This window comes from Dinoponera quadriceps, unplaced genomic scaffold (genome assembly GCF_001313825.1).
Source record: "Dinoponera quadriceps isolate SergipeBrazil2010 unplaced genomic scaffold, ASM131382v1 scaffold3, whole genome shotgun sequence".
NCBI classification, from domain to species: Eukaryota; Metazoa; Arthropoda; class Insecta; order Hymenoptera; family Formicidae; genus Dinoponera; species Dinoponera quadriceps.
In genome coordinates, this window is record NW_014554293.1 from 1,071,620 (window position 1) to 1,095,380 (window position 23,761).

A 23,761-nucleotide genomic window follows, 5' to 3' on the forward strand; every position below is an offset into this window, starting at 1 on the left:
CAGATGGGTAGAAAGAGGGACGATCATGCGGGCAAGGGTGACGGGAGGGAGAAAGAACGGCGACGTTATCATTAAGATTTGCGACAAGGCCCTCTCATCGCGGCACGAAACCGTCGGACGACGGAGGTTTTACGACTTGCACGGACTTCCGAGATTTACATGACGCGCCCCGGTGCAAGAAGCGCACCATAAAGCACGTCGAACGAAAAACGTGATTAATTGAGTCTTCGAACTTTCTTGACGTAACTCGCAGAATGCCCGCTCGCTTCTTATCGCGTCCGCCACCGTCCTCTTTGTCTTTAACCGGCGAAGCACAAAAATTACGGCGCTCCCAGCGTTCTCTGGAACACTGTAATTTCTCCCCCGTCCCCATTTCCCCTCCCCCCCTCTCTCTCTCTCTCTCTCTCTCCGCGGGCATGCTTATTTAATATTCGTACTTCGTAGGAAGGACCAATGTCATTTTTCCTCGGTTTCGAGATCTTAAAATTCGCAGACGAGATCCACTCGTTTCGCAAGCTCGACGGCAAATTTCACCCCTCGATCGCCAAGCCGATCGGTTAATCGACTTGATCGGCGCGGCTCGTACGTTATCGTTGTTCCGTTCTATTGCGTACGCCGACTTTCCACCGGCTAGACCAGTTTAGAACGGCTAATTTGCAGGGTTAACGTTAGCGCGATGTTCCACGCACGGGCTAATTTTCGGCGTTCGACGCCTCACTTATCGGAATTACGATGGCTGCTTTCACTATTCATGAAGATAATCGTTCGATCAGCCATAATTGGAGGTTACACAGTCGACAGAGAGCGCATTATACGATCGATTCCCGGAGAACCGACGCTTGTACTTCACAGCCGTGCAGCTCTGCGTATTTCGGGAACACCGTCAGCTCGACGCGGCCGACGGACGAGAAAAGTGTAAAATTGTTCGTAATTCGCGCTACGGAGATCCCAGACCTCGCCGACTTTGATTCCGCCGAGAGATTCCCCGAGCAATTTGGAGACAATTTTTCCTCGTCGAAAGTGTCGAGGGAGACCATTATTCACGGCGACATTCTATTTTCAGCATAACATACCTCCGCGCAGCTAAGTTCCGCATTAAAATTCAGTTAAAGTCCACTTGAAATTGATAGGAAATAATTTCGTTCTTCATTTGATCGTGAGAAATTCAGCTCGCGAAGAACCCGGCTTTCCCGATCGCGTGTGTCTCGGAGACTACTGGTGTCTTCGCTGAAAAATAATATATATATGTTCTTGACGTTACAAGCGATAAGATAATTAACATATGATGATATTGTAGATATAAAAATAATAATAAATTAAAGGGAAATGGGTATCATTTTCAGTCACTGAGTCGAAATTTTAATGCTGCTTTAACGTTCCCAAGGATAATTTGCGTTTTTGTTTACAAATGGTCTATAGAAACCATAGTGAAAACATACTTTGGCGATTCTGACACTTAACTTTTCTTTTGAACTTTTAATTCGACACATTTAATTTTAACATATTCATTACCGTTTTTCGATTTTCCGACTTGCAATTCACGCCGCGTGTATTGAAAACGGTACACGATGTGAAGCTTGTTATAATTATTTGTTTTATGGTTTTCCGTGAATTGAAAAGTTATTTATCATAAAAGTGAATATTCAAATTATGAAATGCACGGTAGAACAAAACGCAAGTTTATTTCAGAACTAAAAATTGAGAGTAATAAACAGGATATTGTAGAATAAAACAGAACACGCTAAAAAAACTAGAGTTTATTATAAAACAAATAAAATATAACTTTTTCGAACATTTTGCGTTTATGATTGAATGGTACGATAAATTTTGTTGAAACAGTCCATACACAGGTTTGTTGAGGCACTTCCTCACAAAATGTTGTTACTCTTTTTGTTTTAGTCCGGTACCTAAATTTCTACAATTTTATGTAGCACAACAATTAAACACTCGTGACAACGAATGTCGGATCCGAAATCAGATCATAACAACTAAAAACTCATTACTACGCCGCACGTACCGAAATCGGTTTACGGCTTTAAAAGTGTCCCAAACACCGTACGAACGGGTGCTAAGACAAATTATTTTACTGTACTTTGTCTCTTAATGACAAAAATATCGGTTGGTGTGGAGATCGAGTTCAGCGTGCACCGAAAACGGTACGCGTGGCACTGAATACATTAATGCTACCTTGAAGTTATAAACGCTCTCGATATTTCAATGATTAAAATCGTACGAGTATTCAAAACAATTTATTTCGACATTAAAAACAGTACAAATCGAAATTTAAGACATCATCATATGGCCGAAATAAGAGTAAATAATATCATTAGAATTGGACCGATTTTGTTATTCTCTTGGCTTCTACCGTGTTGTAGAATTCAAGGTTTAACATAGAACTGAAATTTCGAAACTCGGGTCTCCGGGAGACCGTCTTCTCGTTGTTGTACCGTTCATCTGCACGTGCCGCATCGCAGGCTGCTATCCGTAACAGTTAGTAACGGTGCGGCCCGCCCTTATTTTTAGCCCGCACGCGCTCTCTATACGGGGAGTTTGATAACAGAAATATAATTATCGGATGACCACAAAGTGCAGGAGACCTACATTAACGCGCAGTTTGTGTGTATAACCGGATTCGCAGGCGCGAGGAACTTTATCCGATATCGCAGCTTTTGTTGTTTGCGAGCAAACGTTCGTCGCGTTTCACTAGCAGCTGCGGCTAATGTTAACGCGCGAACTTTTGTTCGCGTTTTTAAGCGCGATCTCGAGCCCAGATTTTGCTCTTTTTTTCTTTCTTTAATAACGTTTTATATATAATCGTTTAATAATAGTCGTTACTTGAATCTTGCCTCAAATGAGATACCCGCGTTTAAATTTAGAGAGACATAAGTTTCTCAGCTGAATCGCCTGCACATAAACGCCAAGTCAAATATATTGCATAATTCAAATTAAAAGAACCTCAAATTTTACTCTGCAAACTCAGATGTACAGAGCGGTTTTTGACGATACCGATGACGAATTTCAAATTAAATAAAAAAAAAAATGTTTGTTGTAAAGCCAAAATTGGCGGTTACTATAACAGATTTTAATTGAAATCTGATGTTTGCAATAAATTTAGTTTTTTTAAACTATCTATATATTACATTTAATTCATTGTTATACATTAATATAATGCTGCTGTCAAGTTCCTCCCTCTCGTCGTTCTCGTGTTCGCTCTTACATTCCCCGATAGCTAGTCAATTTCTCGAAATTCTGTGGACATTTCTCGTACATAAATCTATTGATATTGCCTATTCACGATACCTCATTGTATCAAATAAAGTGCTCCTTGACTTCGCATGACTCCGATGAGAGTCGCAGACAAGATAGTAAATCGCTGCTCGTCTTAAGTTCAACATCAAGATGACGGACTGTTTCATTGACTACGGGGCATCCGAAGATGAACTTAAGACGATCTTAAATATAAGAATCGGTACTATGAATAGCGGCCTAAGAATGTGAGATATTAATGCGTTCTCAATGCTACTCGTATGGCTGCGACGGTCTCGATGGCAAGTGTCGACAGTGTTAAGTAATCTCGCGACTATCGATCCCGACGAAAGTCGAGTGCGCCGGTAACCGTTCTCTCAGTTTCGTCTCTCGTGTATTTGCAGATAAGAAAGGTTACCCCGTACATACTTTATAGACGTGTACACGTGCTCCGCGACGCTACGTATATTGTAACATCTCCGGGGCTATGAATTATTTGGCCGATCGATAATTTATGCGAAAGAACGTCTCGTCCCGTCTCACGGCGGTAAGATATTGCGGCTGGTCGCGGGAATAATATCGTCACGTGTGTGTATGTACGTCCCCTCCCCCTTTACCCCACCGTGGGTGGGCCGGTGGATGGAAGGTTCACGAATTGGCGCGAAATGAATCGATACGACGCAGGGCGAAATTCAGCAACAATAACCGTCGTGTGGACGTGCCGACTAATAAGAATGCTAGGACCGACCGAGCGCCTCGGGAAAATAGTGCAACAAGTGCGGTTGCAGCAGCGACAGCTGCGACGGTGCAGCCGTGGCGGCGTGAACGCACCCCGCTGGTATTATATTAGAAATCCGGCCGCATTATCTCGCGGAGTTTATTTCGCCGGCGAGCTCTGTTTTCTTGGCCTCCTCGCGTACAATATTGCCGTGCGTATCGTGCGTGTTTACGTTCACCTGCGCATACCATTCGCGACGGATCTTCTTATCGGCGAGCTCGCGTTATGTGCCGCGTTAATTCCGAACGAAATTCTCCGGCGCTGATTCTTTTCTTTGTGTCACAAATTGGGACAAAGTCAGAGTTACATATAATTAAGTAGTACTTCTGTCACATTTGAGATATGAATTAATTAAAATTTTATCATACATATTTGAAAAAAAATCGTATATACGATTAGAATTCAAAATGTTCAAACTTTCTCATAAAATAATTGTTATGTATTCAACACCTGTGTATTATGATAATTTATTAATTTATTTTCACAATGAGGTTTACTTGGTCACTAATTGGGACATTCGTTTTATACATTTTTAACATCAAAAGTGATAAAATCAGTGACAAATAATGACAGTTATAGGTATAAAAATAAAAACAATTAAAGGATAAAGTAAAGAAAGCCGCATGGTTCATGGGAAAGTCCTAGTGAAATTAGTTTGGCGTGTAACGTGTTAATATCGGTCGTATCATTTACAGTGCCTGAGTCGAGATTTTGCTTTAACACTATTAAGAATAGTTTTACTATTTACGTACTTAGATGGCTTATAGGTTATTAAAATTCTATTTGTCTATTAAGCCTATTAAAATTCTACTTTGACGATACTACACTTGTTAACTTCTCTCTTGAACATTTAATCTTACAGATTTAATTTTAATGCTATTTTTAAGCTATAAATGCTCTCGATATTTCGATTATTAAGCTCGCATAGCTTCTACTGTATTTTAGAATTAAAGATTTAATATTGAGCTAAACTTTCGACTCGGGGAAAATAATAATTATGACGTTTCCTCCCGAGTCGAAATTCGACGCTTTCGTGGTAATTTGCGGCCTTCTCGGAAAGCCTACAGACTAATAAACATTTATTTTGACGATACCGATACTTCTTAACTCCTCTTTGAAACTTTACTTCTGCAAATTTAATCACAGTGCTATCTTCAGCAATTTTGACGCTAAAACAGCGGAAAGGGAAATTTGAGACTTCATTATTGCCAAAGTAGAAGTAAATCATATCATTAGGGTTGAACTTATTCTTTGCTACCTTAGCTCCTATTGTATTGAATTAAAGGTTTAAAAAAGGTTTAACAGCAGAATTTCGACGCGGGTAAGCAGCTCGGTGTGACCTCGTGACCCTTTGTATTTTGGGCGTGAGAGAGCGTAACGCAGAATTGTTGTCTCTGCACGCATGCCCGCACGGTGGCGCGTGAATGAACCGGTGGATTGAAAATATAAACTGATTGAAAATATAAACCGATAACGCTCTCTAAACAGATTTCCGTAAGTAGACATTTATCGGTGCGAATTCAGATAGCGCGAAGTGGGGGTGGAACAGAAGAGGGGGAGAGTAAATTTCTAAAGGGATTTATAGAAGAAAGATGGTTGCGGCGGTAGGTGGTAACAGCTGTTTCGCGTTCAATATACGCACCGAAGCGTGATCGCTTTGTCAAATTTTCACACAGTAACATTTGAAGCGTCGCTTCGCTTTATTCGGAAAATCGATCGGTACCATTTCCATTGGCTTCACGTACACGGCAGGAAGCTTTTAACTTTCCGCGCGCGCACACACACATACACGCACGCACGCACCCACACACACACACACACACGCACGCGTACATGTAACTCGCGTAGTTTTACGGACGCATTATATCGGACTCTCGCGCGATATGTATAAATAAATCGATAAATTCGCCAGTCGTATATCCTATAAATCCATGTGGAAATGCGCTCCAGATACCCGGAGCAACGTCCCGACGTTGAGCGCTTCGATGTTGGAATGATGCGAACGAACGGAATCTCTGAGAGGAAATGTTAATTCTGCTTTCAGTGCCGATGGGAATTACGAGGTGACCATCATGACCAAAGCCATTTTGCACCACACCGGGAAAGTCGTTTGGAAGCCACCGGCGATCTATAAATCATTTTGCGAGATCGACGTGGAGTACTTCCCCTTTGACCAGCAGACATGCGTTATGAAGTTTGGTTCGTGGACTTACGACGGTTACACGGTAAGCGGCGTACCCACAAACGCATTTAGTCCCGGTTAATCAATTAGCGGGGATAAATCACGCGCGAGATATCGCGTGGGGGCCGCCTCAAATATTTGCCCGATCCTTTCCCCTTCGCGGTATCGACGGCCGCTCCGAATTTGCGCTACTCTTTTCCGCGCGATCCTACAAAAATATTTGGCCAAGATTTTCATACGCGATATAAGGAGCTTCGGAATTTGTAATTCTCGCTTATACTGCGCGGGGAAGGGAGATGAGATTTATTCGGGACGTTCTATGCTAATTTATCGCTCGAACACATTGCGGGCCCAAATGACACAATATGAATATCGTAAGTGCATGTATCCCCCGGGAGGCGTTTCGTGAATTCTTCGTTGCGGTATGCCCCGACTATAAAAATTCTCCCTTTATGAAATATATCCCCCTCCTCCTCCCCCCTCCCCAACCCACACACCGACACGTGTGGGATGCGTGGCGAGGTATAAGTCCGACGATTTAAATGATATTACGCTCTCGATATTCGCGTCAGATTAGATCCGCGTATAGGGGAGACCGGGGTTGTTCGGCACACTTTTTATATTTCATTTCTTTTTTTCCTATACAGAGCATCTTGTGCCTATCTTTGGTATAACTCGAAATTATAGTTCTTTGGCAACATAAAAGAATATATACTGAAAGGTTTGCGAGTAAACTTATAGAAGAAATCGGTTTTATTTTCGAGGATGTCGAGCGTGCCAACTGGCCTCGTCAATGGGGTACATTGGTTACACCAAGAAAAATATGGTTTGATTCAATTAAATGTTGACGTTATGGTAACATGTTAACTTACCTCTGTAGCCAAGTAGCCCCGGTTTCCCCTGCGCGCGTGAAGCGAATTATATATTCGTACTCCCATTATCGTGCCAACCCCTGCCCTCTCCCCTCTCCCCCGCGGATGGAATTTTCCTGGTGCTCCAATTTCGCAGGAATGTGCCAACGGGGTGGCCATTGGCGTCGATGAGACGTCACGACTCGCCGATTTTAACTCACGCGCGCGTCCCTTTCGCATTTTCTTTCGCGCTCAGTTTGATGGCCGACTCGCACGTGCGCGATGGATATATCCGTCACTGACAAATCCGTCCTGTCTATGAGTTTTACCGCCGTACAGCGGCTTGCGGATATAAATTCCGCGTCTGCGGTGGGTAAGCTATTTCGACCGACAGATAGAGAGAGAGAGAGAGAGAGAGAGAGAGAGGATCGGTCCAGTGGCTACTTCGAAAAAACACCGCTGCCATATCAACCTCGTATCCACCTGCGCGGCGGATAACTTCCGTTTCCGTGCTTCGATTTCAATTTCCCCGTCGGCGTGTCTGGCGGCCGCGTCGAGCATTTTCCAGCGCTAGAGGAAGCCGTACTTGAACCCACGTGCTCTCGACCCTGCTGAAATTCTAAACTCCGGCTTGCGTTTAGATCTCTTTAATGACCAGATGGACGGACGGTGCGAATTTCAATTGACCCTACGATAGTCCGACGATGGAGATGAGAAGATTCCGAAGGTGAAATATTTCGTAGAAAAAAGAAACAAAGAGAGAGAGAGGGACAGAAAGAGAGAGAGAGAGAGGGGGGTGGAAAGGGGAGAGAAAAAGGAGACGGCAAACGTGGCGGAAGAATTCACGAAAAGAGAGACACGCCGAAGGAGCAACGATCGCTCACGCCGAATTATCGACAGATCTAAGGAGTGGCTCGGAGAGGATCAGCCAGCGACCGTCGGAACTCCAATGGCCGCGATTTGGCTCTCCAGACTTTATTCCGATTCCGTGGTCCGCCGGCTTTGAGATAGCCAGAACCTATCCGCCATTAGAGGTATCCAATTTCTTCCGTTTGCTCCTTCCACTCTTCCTCTTTCCACTCTACTCCTCCTTCCCTGCCTCCTCTCTCTCTCTCTCTCTATCTTTTCTTCTGTTTTAAACAATCACGCAGCCCGAGAAACGATCGTGGCGAGGGATGAAATGGATTTGGGCGGTGTCGCGCCCGCTCGCAGTAGATCGAGACAGAGCCCCGGCGCGAAGCGAAAGCATACACGAAGTGTCCCAGGCGTCGCGTTCTTTCCTCTCGGCCGTGGAGAGCGCCGCCGAAATCCAACGTGTGGTCCACGAGGTGTTATTTATCGCGAGAGACTAAATCAGAAATGTCTCCGAGTGGGAGTCGCGCGGCCCATAAATTTCCAGACGCGGCGGCTTAAACCGCAATGACGATTCCGGCCTGCGAGGTGTCGCCTTCTTCCTCTTCTCCTTCCCTTTCCGGCTCGAACGGCGTGAAACTGTCTCCTCGCGTGTCCCCACGCGCCGGGTGTCTGCGTGAGACTTGGAAACAATGCGAGTCGCTGGCGGGGGACTTTACTCTTCGAGAGATATCGTCTCGAAGTTCTGTCTGCCCGTTTAAGACCGGATTCACACCGGTGGCGGACAAGCAGCTGTCAATCCTCCGTCAAAACATTGTTCGATGCTTAAAGTAATTCAATTCTTCAAGTTTTCAATTCCTAAGTAGTTTCATCGCAGAGCATAAGCATTTTCTCAGGGATCCTTTGACGTTTTAACCGCACATTGATGGAAATACCATCCACACGTTCGTAAAGTTAGAAGGCCGTTGACCGTTCGGAAACTAGGATATTCTCAACTAAAGTTGACACTTTTTATAGAGGAAAAGCACCAAAACTGACGTATGCATGGAAAGTCTACATACTCATGTTTCTCGGCTATAAAGTACCGAACTCTGTCGTGCAATATATGAACAGTAACATGAACTTCGTGTACTGCATGCAATAGGTGGAGCTGAAGTGGCAGTTTCTGTTTGCAAGCGCGTTTGGCCATGTTATTAACGTTAGTTGATTTTACGACTTGTTGAAATTTTCTTACCTTTTTGTAAACTGTAAATAACACATCAACGTATTAAGTAATTATTTGTTGGACAATACTATTTTATAGTGTTTTTTTATAGTGTATTTTATAGTGTAAGTTTTAAACTTTTTAAATCAGTATTTTTTTTATCAATATATTTTATTTTTCGACAATTTCTTGATAATTATCATGGATATATTGGTTTTGAGATCTACTTCTTCGAAGCGTCATTTTTCCAACTTTTTAAAAAGTAGTCATTTGCAAGACAATATGTAATAATTTTTTTAAAATTACAATGTATTTTGGTAGAGAAATGTTGTCAGCTTGCATCCATGCATAAATTTTAATTTTACACTTTCAACAGGATTGTGAAGCTTAAAAACAAAATGGTGTGTTCTTGGTGTTCGATCTTGGTGTTTTTTCTTTATGCATTTTTTGAAGTTAATGTTCGGTTTTCAATGCCTATTTTTAATTCTTTCTAAACTACATTTAGGATTTTAATAGAAAACTATTGTGATTTTAAGGGCTAGTATAGACATTGAAGTTTCAAAGTTATTGACCGTTCTGTTTCCAATAGTCATATAAGAAATTTATAATTATAATTACAGTAATACCCGCGATATATGTGTACATATAAAAATATTTAAATATTTATATTAACAAAAAACTGAAGAGAAAATTAATAATATTTCTGTGTTTGTGTAATATCGTGTGTACACTTGTCTTAATTTCGCGCTGAAAATAAACACTTGTTACTTAGATAGTTAAATAAAATTACAGGGGAGCATTTTTCAACAGATAGTAAATTTATCAAGGGTCTTTAAAATATATCGCCATTGAAAATCTGACACTTTACGGACCAACTACCTTAATGCGAGATGTGACGGTGACGGATTCTGTGAACCGAGTCCGATACAAAAGCATCGAAGAACCTTTTGACGGAGGACCGACGAAAGCTTGCCTGTCGCCGTCTGGACGAATAATGTGAAATCCAGAACCAAAGCGTATCGCCGTCTCCCGCGGCGATTTACTTGCCGTGGTCGCGACGCGTTTTACGTGGCGCGTTTCTCAAAGGTATCCTCGCGTGAACGGTCACACGGTTGATGTACATATCGTTAATTCCGCGATAAGATGCGCATCGGTACGCTTACATATGTAAGGAGCATGTACGCTTATGTAATCATACGCACACCATCGTCGCTCTCTCGGTAAGCTCCCACCGTGACGCTGATTATCCCGAGCTCCGATTAGACAGCGCGCTAAGATAATAATCTTCGGGCACTTTAAGTACCGGCGGTGTTTGCTGATTTATCTGCCGACGCATCAAACACCGGCTAGTCGAGGGCCGAATACCGCCGGTCCGGGATAACAATCCGGAAACTTAAGCGATGCAGTTTTGGATTAGGCTCGGAGGAAGCTCGGTCTCGACACTGTACAGTGGCGGGAGTCGGAGATTTGTTCGGGGGATGATTAGCAGGCGGATTATCGCGGTGCTCGAATCGGTACCATTGTTATATCGAAAGAAGGGAGAATAGGTTTCTCAAGGGCCGGATAAGACTGGATATCGCGGGTATACGCGGGGGAGAGCGGGGCACGTTCGCAACCCTCTTAAGTCGAATCAGTGAGAATGTCTTGGCTGACTTAATCGGCAAATGCACCCCCCAACCGCTCATTTATACTCGATTTCAGTCATTTTGTGAATGACTATTGTTGGCGGGGAAACAAGAGCCTGAGGATGTTGCACTCATAAGTGAAAACAATGAAAAATTGTGAAAAAATTACGAATTAATCTACGTCATACTTAAAAGTGACGCCGAGAGTTTGACGGTAATTCAGAGTCTATATCAAAGGTTATTCCATTTTAAAGAGGTTGTAAGGTGAAATAAGCTTCTCGAGCAAGTATATTGTATATACGTCTATCTAAAATTCGTTTCAAAAATTCACATCCATCACTTAAGTAATAAAATCAATGTATCGGAACGTAATTTTGTTTGATAAATATTAAACTTATGAGCGGCTCTCTTAATGCGTCGCTGAGAACGCGACACTGATGGATGATATATCGTTAGGTCAGACATTTCCCGTTTTCAGGTACACATAAATTTGTCCGAAAGCAACGCAGGGAAAAATAGCCGGTATCCGGGAAAGAATATTTCGCGCCTCTCTTTCCACCGTTCCTCTCACGGTACAACATAAACAAAGCGTGCAATTTCCTTGCCCTTCTTGCGAGGCAATAGACGGGGTCTCCTCTATCGAGTCATTAGCCGGTCGAGTTCTCCCTGCGATTCGATTACGGACGACGATTGCGCCTCAACCGTCCGAGGATCTCACTCGTGACGGCCGGTTCGCTGGCACGCGTGTTGTCCTTCGATTACCTTCGGATTCTCGTCCGTACTAACGAACGGTGTTCCGTTGTATTCCAGGTCGACCTGCGGCATCTCGCCCAGACCGAGGACTCGAATGAGATCGCCGTCGGGATCGACCTGACCGACTATTATATCTCCGTCGAGTGGGACATAATAAAAGTGCCTGCCACGAGAAACGAGGCGTACTACATATGTTGCGAGGAGCCCTACCCCGACATCGTGTTCAACATCACCCTGCGCCGCAAGACCCTCTTCTACACGGTGAACCTGATAATACCGTGCGTGGGCATATCCTTCCTGTCGGTGCTGGTGTTCTACCTGCCGAGCGACAGCGGCGAGAAGGTCTCCCTGTCGATCTCGATACTCCTCTCGTTGACGGTGTTCTTCCTGCTGCTGGCCGAGATAATACCGCCCACGTCGCTGACGGTGCCGCTGCTGGGCAAGTACCTGCTCTTCACGATGGTGCTGGTGACGCTGTCGGTGGTCGTCACGATCGCCGTGCTGAACGTGAACTTCCGCTCGCCCGTCACCCACCGCATGGCCAGGTGGGTGAAGGTGGTGTTCATCCAGGTGCTGCCGCGGTTCCTCTTAATCAAACGACCGAAGAAAGACGAGGACGATGACGAGGAAGACGGCAGGGACGCCGCCGGCATCGGCAACGGCGGCGAGATCGATAACGACGGCGTCGACGACGACGAGGACGACGACGAGGACGATGTCGAGACGGCGAACGGCAAGCCGCCCGAGGGCATCCTCACCGATGTGTTCCATGTACAAGAGACTGATAAGTACGATCCGTACTACGGCAAGCGGTTCAGCGGGGAGTACGAGGTGCCGCCGCACGGCCTGCCACCGGCGGCGACCAGGTACGACCTCGGCGCCGTCGGCACCGTCGGACCCTGCTTCGGGGAGCCACTACCCTCGCTGCCACTGCCCGGGGCGGACGACGACCTCTTCGGCCCGGCTAGTCCCGGCTATCCTCACGAGGACGTCAGCCCCACGTTCGAGAAGCCGTTGGTACGCGAGATCGAGAAGACCATCGACGACGCCCGCTTCATCGCCCAGCACGCCAAGAACAAGGACAAATTTGAGAGCGTGAGTACAGAGTCTCCCGCTTGTCACCTTTCTTCTCCTCCTCCTCCTCCTCTTGTCGTTCCTGCAGCGTCTTCGGTGGCGATTGCAAGGGTATCGGCTTGCCGCCTCGAGAGACGCTCGCTTCGAGCTGTCGCCATCGCGAGGCTGAAAACACCGCTGTCAGTATAATCCGGGCGTTTCGGTACCCGGGTAATAGCCCTGGGTCTGGGCCTTTCGGGATTACCGGTCTCCCGTATTTATGGATATTACCCCGAAGCTGAAAATAATAACGGGTAAATAAAGTTACGAATTTAAGCAGTACGTGCGTTCGTTATTCGTTATTAGTCATTTTTTATGTCTGAAGTTAATCGGACACTCAGTTACCTGGGTATCTGAGTAAAACTTGACGAGTCTCGGTTATCCAGGTACCCCGGCTACTCAGATGGTCGAAGTTGACAGCACTACTTGAAAGCAGTCTCGCGATAATCGTATATACGGGAAGAATATTATTTTGTTTTATAAATTCTTTTACATTTTTTCATTCTCGTTTACTGTATTTTTTAGCTTCCCCTTTTCCGCAAATGCAATTTTGTCATATTTTCTCTATATAGTAGCGCGGGAATAGACTGTCAGCTTACCTTACTGAGAAACAAAGTGAGTTTGTTTAATAATAGACCTTAGTTCCCCTAAAAAGTAAGTAGCACGTATGAAACGGGTTGGATGAATAAGTTAGCACATTCGCTACCACACGGTAAAAAATTGTGCGTTAGAAACGGTTCACTGAAATTTTCTGTTACTTTAACACGGGGATTACGGTTCATTTTGAGAACCGCCACCACAGACTGCCCTGTATTTTTTACGCATGGCATGTTATGTGCAGCGTAAAACACAAAGTTTTAGTTTACGTTTACGCGGACACAGAGAGAAAAATAATCGCCGTCACACGTACGTCACATCGGTCTCTTACGAGAGATGACACATGTATGACGCTGGCGAACGTACTAAGACGGGATATCGACATGTTTTTCCTCGGTTAGAAAATTCTACGGTAATTTTTACCGGAAAATTCTCCTCGCGCAGAGTTTCACGGGGGGAGAAGGATCTTCTCGCGTTTCATCGCGAGACGCTTCGCAGTGGAGGTCTGATCGCAATAAACGCGTCGCCGATGCGTTCCGTGGACGACGATAACGCGATGAAATATATTCGTCTGTAATATCGCGAGGATGGATTATTTTCCATCGAGGCACGCGCGAATTGAGGATGATAATTTATTTATCGAGGATCTCTACGCGTGTCCGGGAGAGTCTTGGGGCGATTTTTCGCGGTGCGACGCCTTCCGAATTGTAATCCCGTGTCGTCGCCGCACATTCGTATGCGGCTGTGCGACTAAATTACTCCGCGCATACGATTTACGTAGCTTGACCCGGATTCCTGCAGTTTAGGCGGATCGAGAACGGTCTCTCGCGGTATATAAGATTTTATAGCGTCTAACGTAGCCACGATCCGCCCCACGATTCTCGAGCGCGCGTACTCGGGAGATTTGGAAATCTCCTTCGTAAAATCGAGGAAGCGTCAACTCTGTCGGTCGCGACCGGTAGAGACCGGTAATCCACGGCGACGTCGGCGTGAAATAATGGAAAGGAGGCGGCGAAAGTATCGAGGGAGGATCGAGTTAAACAAACGGTAAGTTTCCGCGGGCTCCGTTGCCGAGTCGAAATTTCAACGCTACTTAGACTTAGATGGCTTAATAAGAACCTACTTCGACGATACTGATATTTATTATCTTCTTTTTTGAACTTTTAAGGTGGTAAGTTTATTTTCTTAGGAATCTTTTTAAATTTTGACGATATATTTAATTGAAACGCAGTCTACACACATGCAAAATTAGGGAAAGATTGACTGTACCGAAGCTGAGTCGATGTCAAAGTTGGCGCTATCAGCACGCATAACACATTGAAAGAAAAAATAGCTATTTTCGGGGACAATAATATCCTTTTTTCATTTTAACCACAAAAATAGTCGAGAGAAAACTATTTTTCTAGTAAGTGTTAATATAGTGTCAGTGATAATAAGTTTACGTGCATGTTGCTGCTATTATTTTTTGTGATTAAAATAAAAAAAGGACATTGTTATCTCCAAAAATAATTATATTTTTCTCTCAGTGTAAATACGAAAACGGCTTTCAATATGACGTTTTTAATTCTACCGACCAAATTACTTTTACAGTTTTAATGAAAAATGAGAAGACTGTATAAGAGACTTATAGGAATATTAAAAAAAAGTTACAAGATCTTTAACTATCTATTAGGTTGGTGCGTATGAAATGTCGCATTCTCTTTACATGCGGACGTTTTCCTCTCTGTTTTCGTTATACTTTTGTATTTGGCATAACCTCATTCATACTCGTATTGTCCATTGCCAGAGACTCATTTCAACAAAATAGGTTTTCTCGAAGGTCTTCCCTTTTTTATTTCTTTTGAGTTTATTACCGATATGAATTCTGCCGACATTCGCGTCATTTTCTTATATGAGTACAAACTTGGTAATAGTGCTGCAAAAGCTGCACGCAACATAAACCAAGCGTTTGGGGAGAATACGGTTAACAATCGGAAAGTGCAGCGTTGGTTCGAAAAATTTCGGACTGGCGATTTTTCACTGCAAAATGAGCCGCGCGGAAGACCCAAAACGTCTGTGAATAATGATGACCTGAAGGCTCTAGTGGAAGCGGATCCAGCCGTATCCACGAGGGAACTTGCTATCAGGATGAAAGTTGACCATACAACGATATTGAGACACCAAATTGTACTCCCATCGCTTGTGAATCGGCATGGCCCGCTACTGCTCCATGACAACGCTCGGCCGCACACATCGCACAAAACAATTGCGAAACTGAACGAACTGGAATATGAAGTTTTGCAGCATCCACCATATTCACCGGATCTCTCGCCGACCGATTTTCATTTTTTCAAGCATTTAGAGCTGTTTTTAAGAGGCAAACACCATGAAAATGAAGACAGTCTAAAAAACTCGATATCAGAGTTTATTAATTCTAAAGACCAAAATTTTTTTAAGACAGGCATCTACGCTTTAAAATCTCGTTGGGAGAAGTGTATTGAAGCGAATGGAGCATACTTTGATTGAATAAACAGCTTTTGAAGAAAGATATACAGTTTTATACAATCACTTAAGAATCCGACATTTCATATGCACCAACCTAATAGTTTTCCAGAAATTGATATGTAAAATTTCACGATTCCTGATAACGGTTGAAATATTTGACGGTTAACTTGTAAAGATTTGGCAATATTACGTGCTATATTTCCCTTTGTGTCTCTTAGCTTAGACATTTTTTTAAAGATAGCATTTAAATGATCTCTATCGCTATAATCAGTATGTAAAAATGCGAAAAATGAAAAATAAGGAAAATCCGATGTCACTTGCTATCTTAGTTCTTACTGTATTATAGACTCAAAGATTTGTCACAGGATCGAGATTTTGACTCGTGTTCCTTTTCGTTCGCGCGTCCCTTCGCTGAGATTCACCGTGCGATTTTTTTCGCAATACAAATTTGCAAATTCGCCGAGAACAAGGCGCAGCCGTGATGGGAAATGCTTTCGTCCGCGAAACGAGAGCGTCGATGGGAATATCTGGCCGTGTATGATTTATAGAGAACGCGTACATCGTTCTCTCTCCCGTCTTCGCGTGCGGGTTACTCTGAATTCTGGTCTTCGGTTAAATTGAAATCTCGCTGTTCCGGATACGGCTTGATTTCCGGATACGCAGTCTGCCAGAGCGGATTCTCGGATATCCGGACGCCGTAGCCCGAGCCAAGCGAGCTCAATGAAGCTTCGGTTTAAGACCGAACGCCGACGTCGCGCACATAACTTATTTGCGCAAAGTATATGCCGGGGAACGCACTGCGGCAAAGCGCCGTTCACTGCCAAATATGCCCGTTTCGCGCGAAGTATACCAAAAAAGGAAAAAAAAAAAGTGATACAAGATGTGTATTCTGTAGGCACTAATAACATATTTATTTAAATATCGATTCTTTCATTTCAGTTGGACCCACAACTGGTTTCGTGAAAAAACAATAGCTATACAAAAAATAAAGCTATAGATTTAAGAAAATGTACGCATTGAAAAAAGCGCTGCCGTCCAAGTAATATTTGCTCCAAGTAAAATGATTAATATTCCTTGGCAAATATTTACCAAAAGCAGAAATAATTGGCTACATACGATATCTTTTTTTTCGTCTAAGTAGACTGTAGTTGACTTGCACATGTTAAAACAATTACAACAAGCATTAAATTCATAATATTGAGGATGGTCAGGATTTATATTTAGAAAATATTCACTACGGACGGAAAAATCGAAGTTTAAAATCATTCGATTTTTTCAATGAAAAAGAAGTATTACATAATTCTAATAAATATTTAAATAATTTCTCAAATTTAGAAACACTTTACATTTACTTGAGCCTTTAATTCTACGACATAGTAGGAGATAAGATAGCAAAATAGGTTCACAATTTCAATACCAACGATATAATATAATCCCTACTCTTTGATTCCGACGATGCTTTGAATTTCCGCTTTCACTTTTAGCGTCAAAATCCGTTGTTGAAGGTAGCATTAAAGTTTAAGCTATAGAATTCAAGAGGTAAGTCAAAAAGTATCAGTACCGCCAAGGTAGATTTTTATTAATCTATATATCTATATATAGGTCGTCTAAGTAGGCGCAAACTATCCTTAACCCTGCTGTTCCGTTCGAGCCTGGCCCGAAATCAATTTTACTTCCCCGTTACATTTTTACATGATTTTATGTGACACGAGCGAGCATTCTGACATTTCACGACTTTGCTTCACAGCTCAAGAACATTAATTTGAAACTGAGCTATGAAACAAAGTTCGTACAAACCGAAACCGTAGAAAAATTTAACAGGGAAATAAAAATGATTTCTGGTCAAACAGATCCGGACAGAACAGCGGGATTAAGAATATCAGCGTGACGTCCAAATCTCGTCCCGGGTACGAGAGCGCACGCGGACGCGTGGGTGCGTGCGTGTGTGCGTGCGTGCGCACGCTCCGACGAAATAACGCTTCGCCGAGTTTCTTTTCTCGCGCGATTATTTGCCGTATCACACCGTATCGACAAATTCCGTATCAGCGGATTGTTTTGAGCCGTGCGTGCGCAACAATGCACGCGAATACACCTATTACGGTACGGTGAACGGCATTATGCGCTTATCGCCTGTGTATACACGCGCCGCCATATAATATAATAATAAGATACCCACGCACGCACACGCTTACAAGTGTGTTCGTAACTACGCGAGTATGCAAATGCGCTCGTGTACGGCCGGAGAAGAAGAGAGGAAACGCTGCGACGTAGCCAATCCCCGTTGATGCAGCCAAGTTTTCGGCTCGATTCGGTGGAACCGCATAATGCCGCTTACATCTCGCCGCATGAAGCCCCATGATCGGGGCCGAAAGAGACCTTTCACGCGGATAAAATGTGACAAACGGGGCGAGACGTCGTTGCCCCGACGGGACGCCGTGAGGGATACACGCCGTTTTCCTACGTTATACATTAGGGGGTTCCCTCGCCGATCCTTCTCTCTCTCTCTTTTTTTCCTCACACACCGCCGGTTAATCGAATTAATCGGCCGCTGATCCGGAAAAGCGAGATCACGCGCTAAAAGGGCCCTCAAGGTAAAGGGACGTTTCCACGGGTCTCGCGACTAGTTCAGCAGAAAGGGACAGGGGGTTACGTGGCGAGAGAGAGAGAGAGAGAGAGAGAGAGAGAGAGGTGCGGGAAGGGAAAAACGGCAACGAAATGGCAGGCGTGTAGGGTAACGCGTTCGGTGCATCGTCCTCGTGAAAGTATCATAAAAGTATCGGGTGACTGTTTTATCGTCTAGCTGCTGCACTCGTCGCACTGGGAATCCAGGGAAGTCAATACACCCTTACAACACTCGCGAGGCAAAAGGGGTGAGAGGTAAATCGATTGTCTCCTTCTCTCGTGTTTGCCGCAGGCAGACACACAATTTTTGCCGAATAATATAATGTATCATGCTAATATAGCATAGCTAGAGAGACACTCGTACCGAGGCTAAAATTGATATGTGCCAGCTGTAAACGAACAGTTCGATTCGATTTTTTTCATCCGATGGCACACAAATTTACCATACGGTAAGGCAAGGAAATGTAAGAAAAGTGACAAATGTCCCACACTGATACATATGAATTTTCGGACGCTGCAGTTCCGACCGCTCGTTGTTTCTAACGCGTATGAGAACAAATTTTACCTGCGGTAGTAACTGTTGTCGACGGCGGAAGGATGGGATATTCGTTGCGTTTTAGCGCAGCGATGGGCAGTCGTAACCGTGACGATCGCGTTGCATAGCTTGCCATTATCTACAAAGTAACTGTTGCGCAAATAGAACTGTGATTTTATTTCTAGGCTGTTTTTATCAGGTTTGTCAGAAAAATGACCGTCGTGACCTGTTTTCTTTAAATTCCGTAGTAGAATTGATTGTCCATGATTAGTCCTCGTTTGTCCGGCCATTATTGGACTTTTTTGTCCATCAAGCCGAACGAATTGTTAACAAGTGAATCTAAGAAAACATACATTGACCGTTGTGTGCCATGTAACCACTTTTGTTTCCCGAAATTCAAATTTTGCTCTTCATTAAATTTTTACTATAGGTTCAATATTTATAACCTATAGAGAAGAGGCATAATAGATAAACAAGCTAATTTTTGACAAATTATTTGAAAAAAAACCTTGTATTCATGATTTTTTACAGCTATTTTCTTAATTTTTTAAGAATGAAGGTCACTTTTCTTACTATTTTTTACAGCTAAACCGCTTCTATGTCTGATGATTTTTTATTATTAATATTGAAGTATAATTTAATTAACTTTTCAAATCTTCATCAGCAATAAATTAATGCATAATATACAGAAAGATGTATTTCAGTGCGGGGGTGTTTTTTCGCGCATATTTCAAAACTATTGAAAAAGTTCCGTACTTCCTGGGAAGAAATTGCTTCTGCGTGCGGTTTTATTCTTTGCTCTATGAATTTTCCATACATCCTTGACATTTTTTCGGCATTATTAGTATATCCTAACCAAGCCAGACTATCTTGGCACATCTTCGAACCTTCACGAAAAGCTTGAAGAGTTTTTCTCTTCGCGGAAAATTCTTTGCGTGCGCGAACACGATGTCAACGAGCTGACGAGCGATGCCTGCTTCGAGGACGTCCTCGCGGCCGGAACACCCGGAAACGTAACGAAACTCTGCGTCTCACGGAGTGCTCCAGGTCGCGGCGGGAGGAGTAACGGATACGCCCGGCGACGAGTTGTTGATACTAAACATGCGCGGCGAACGTTCGATACGGAGAGAGGAGGACCTCTCTCACTCTCTCTCTTGCTCCGATCTTTTTACGAGATCCACCGACAAACAGGACGTTATCGTGCGCGCATACGACGCACATTCCCCTCGATTCCGCTCGTTGCGGCTGGCGAGGGAGGAAGAGAGAGGCAAGGGACAAAAATCTATAATCGAATTGGAGCCTCCTCGGAGGAGCCTGCTATTCTCGCACAGTAAAAAATTTTGTATTAAATTTAACACACTTCACATGTCCCAAACGGTCCATTTAAATTTCCGTGCTAATTTAATCCAAGGTGAATATGCACGAAAGTAACGCAAATATTATGTCAAAAATTCACATAAAATTATAATACGACAATCGACGCTGAAGTACAAAATATGTTATTTTAATATTTACACATGTTGAATGTCGCCTCAACACAGAATGTTGACATAACGAACAAACGTAATATGTTAAATTAATAAACGGATAGGGGAGATCGTAGGGGAGACACTGCAAATCCAAGTGTGTTATTTTAGCTGAGGCTTTTTTTATGCGTTTTTTGCCATCTTTCATCTCGTCAGTTAAACGATCGGAGAACGTGTTAACTTAACACGTCGTAATTTAACGCGATAACTTAATACGATTAAACGTTTTAAATGACGTAAGCTAAATCAGCGAAAAATATGTGAGAACAGCTTCAGTCATATGTGTCATTTCGAGATGTTTCGGCGTGTAAAAATAACACACTTGGATTAACCCCGGTATTAACCACTTGAATGCAGCCCCGGTAGCCTCGCCTATGTTAAAAATTTAACACAAAAGTTTGAACAATGACCGATTCTAACGAAAGTATACAATATTTTTTGCCGTGTGGTCTTTATCGCCATAAATGTTCGCGTTTCATTACCCGGAGGATGATTGGAGCGCCCGATAATCCTCCCCTTCCTCCCACCCTTTGATGATCTAACTAACCACGTACGTGTCCATTGTGGTCTGTTCCCAGGTCGAGGAGGACTGGAAGTACGTAGGGATGGTGCTCGATCGGATCTTCCTGTGGGTCTTCACGTTGGCCTGCGTGATCGGCACGATGCTGATCATCTTGCAGGCGCCGAGCCTCTACGACACCACGAAGCCGATCGACATCAAGTACAGCAAGATCGCCAAGAAAAAGATGATGTTGTTGAACTTGGCAATCGAGGAGGACTAGTCGACGATCCCGCGCGGCTTCGTGCCGCGTCCATCGTGGCGGCCGGCCCATCGTCGTCGGCGCCGACGGCATCGTTCGCGTCGTCGTCATCGTTGTCGTCGCCGCCGCCGCCGCCGCCGCCGCCGCCGTCGTCGTCGTCGTCGTCGTCGTCGTCGTCGTCGTCGTCGTCGTCGTCGTCGTCGCTATCGTCGCCGTCGCCATCGTCGTCGTTGTCGTCGTTGTCGTCGCCGTCGTCGCCGACGACGTCGATGCCGTTCACCGCGGCCGCCCATCATCGAAACTGCCGATTTTCGCGTCGACGTGGAAGAGAACCCTCTCTCGATCGCTGGTGCTAAAAACATGTGGTCCCGGGTAACTACTCCGTAGATGGACGCACGAGAGCGAGAAGGAGGATACGATACGAGCGGATCACGGCTAAATCCGCGGAGTAGGATATACATTCCCCTCCTCGAAGAGGCGGATCTCTGTTGAACTCTAATCCGACCACCCTTCAGGATGGAGATAAGGGCGTGCGACCGCATGTACACGGGAGTAAGGGCTTGCGCGAGATAAAAAGAGAGAGATAGAGAGAGAGAAAGGGAGAGAGAGTGAGAGAGAGAGAGAGAGAGAGAATGAAATAGTGAGATAGAGAACGAGCGTGTGTTGTGCCGTGTATGCGTGTGGAAAAGACGAGGGGGTGAGTATGGAAGAGAGGATGAGAAAGCGAGAATGAAAGAGCAAGAGAGAGAGAGAGAGAGAAAGAGAGAATGGAAGGATGAGCGAGAAACAGGACAAGCAGCAGGAGGTGGAGGAGGAAAAGGAGGTAGGGCGAGAGAGAGGTGAAAAAGTGCCAAATACGCGAAAAACACGCGCACCGTATTTTTGTAAATCTGGTTTCATACGTAAGGCTAGAGTCGTGCGGCGAGACGTCGAACTGCCCGAACTGCCGATTTTATATAAGAAGACGTTTACAGCGCGCGCGAGGAGATGCGTAACACCGCGAGATACACGCAGAATTCACACTTATACATCCACACGCGTTTGGCATAATACATATAATACGTACATGTATACCAGCACCAAGTATCATCTATACGCGGCATACTTACAATATATTGATAATACACACGTATGGACACGCGCGTGTATCTTTTGGCACCCACCCACACACACACACACACACATACACGCGCACGCACACACATAAACACAAACACCGTGGAACAAATTTCTCACGCACGCGTTCGCGTTGATACGGCGAGGGGGGGAGGAGGAAAAAAATCTCTCTTTGTACACATATAATATATCAGACGCGCGTCTCGGGGGACTTTCGCGCACGCTTCTTTGATACCTTCGCGTTCTCGCCTCGTCGAAGATCCGACGACGAGCCTCGAGTCGAGTTGCGCAGGCGACTCCGCGACGATCGCGCCCCGATTTTCAGCGATTTCCGCCGATGACTCGCCGCGAATCATTACACCGGCTTGCTCCCGCCACGGATATCGATCGACACTTGATTCGGATATCGCTCACCGCCGTTATCGACGCGAGAGCGATCTGACATTCGAGTAATTTACACGAGCGGCCAATCATAGAAGCAAATTATTCCGCCGATCGATTATTCCGACGTATCGAGTGGCTCGGACAGCGTTCGAGCACCTGACGAGAGATTCGCGGCATGACCGCGGGAATAATTGATTGGCAAAATAATTTGCGAAGCCTCCGCTCGCCGGCTTGTCCCGTAATTCATGTCGTAATTAATGACGGCTTTCGGACGCACCCCTCCCCCCTCCCGGGGTGGTGTCTCGCACCTTCGCCGGTGAACGCGCGAAAATCCGGCGTAGGGGAGACCGAAAGTGACGGGAGGAATAATCAAATTGAACAACAGCAAGAACAAAGTAACCAACTATTTACAAACAACTGCCAATTTTCAACGCGGTATCTGTCTAATCTATCTAACCACAGCTCGTCGTCGAGAGAACGATCGTAGTAGCGGGGTAGCGCGGTCGGGGCTGGCTTCGAACGGGGATCGATAGGGCGGATGAATAGGACGAATAATGGTAATAGACTCCTCTCCGTAACGCGCCGAAAAGCGACCTCGGCCCACGTGAGCCAACAGCCCTTGCGGAGGCTCGATCGAAGGACCTCGTCGTTTCTTGCTCGGCTTTGCGACACTCTTGTCCCGGAGAGAGAGCCGATCCTCACCGGAAGTCTCGCTGTTATCATTACAAGTGCTATTCATCCCGGAGCCCGCTCGCCCGGCACGGTGAGTGCAACTTTTCTAATCACGTGGTACCCGAGCCGGTCGCCTAACGACCGAGTCGCGAATTCGAACCACCCAGGATGCCCGCGATCTGCAATAAGTCGTCGAGCCTTGCGTGTCCGTGGACGATAAGGAACGAGGCGTCGTCGGTGACGAAGACCGGGGGAGCTCCGTGTTGTTCGCGCGGAAATATCGAACGGTCAAAGAGCGTCGAAATCATCGGGGGTCGCGCCTCGTCGTAGTTCGTTTCTTCCCCGGCTTCCTCTCTCCTCGGTCGCACCGACCGACATCGAGGCACAGCGCGGCAATTTCCTCTTTCTTCCGGCTGTATCGTGTGTACCGCGGATCGATACAGACTGCATAGTTACCGGA

The 23,761-nt window shown here is 44.9% G+C and overlaps 1 protein-coding gene across 1 annotated transcript in view; it reads left to right on the forward strand.

Moving 5' to 3' along the window:
* The window catches only part of LOC106743322 (acetylcholine receptor subunit alpha-like 1), a 149,692-nt gene extending 128,542 nt beyond the window's left edge, over window positions 1-21,150 (forward strand). Inside the window, exons 5-7 of the mRNA XM_014617053.1 lie at window positions 6,069-6,249; window positions 11,549-12,586; window positions 20,947-21,150. Coding sequence (XP_014472539.1) covers window positions 6,069-6,249; window positions 11,549-12,586; window positions 20,947-21,150 — 1,423 coding nt within the window. The remainder of the gene's footprint in view (window positions 1-6,068; window positions 6,250-11,548; window positions 12,587-20,946) is intronic.
* Window positions 21,151-23,761: the final 2,611 nt, after the last annotated feature.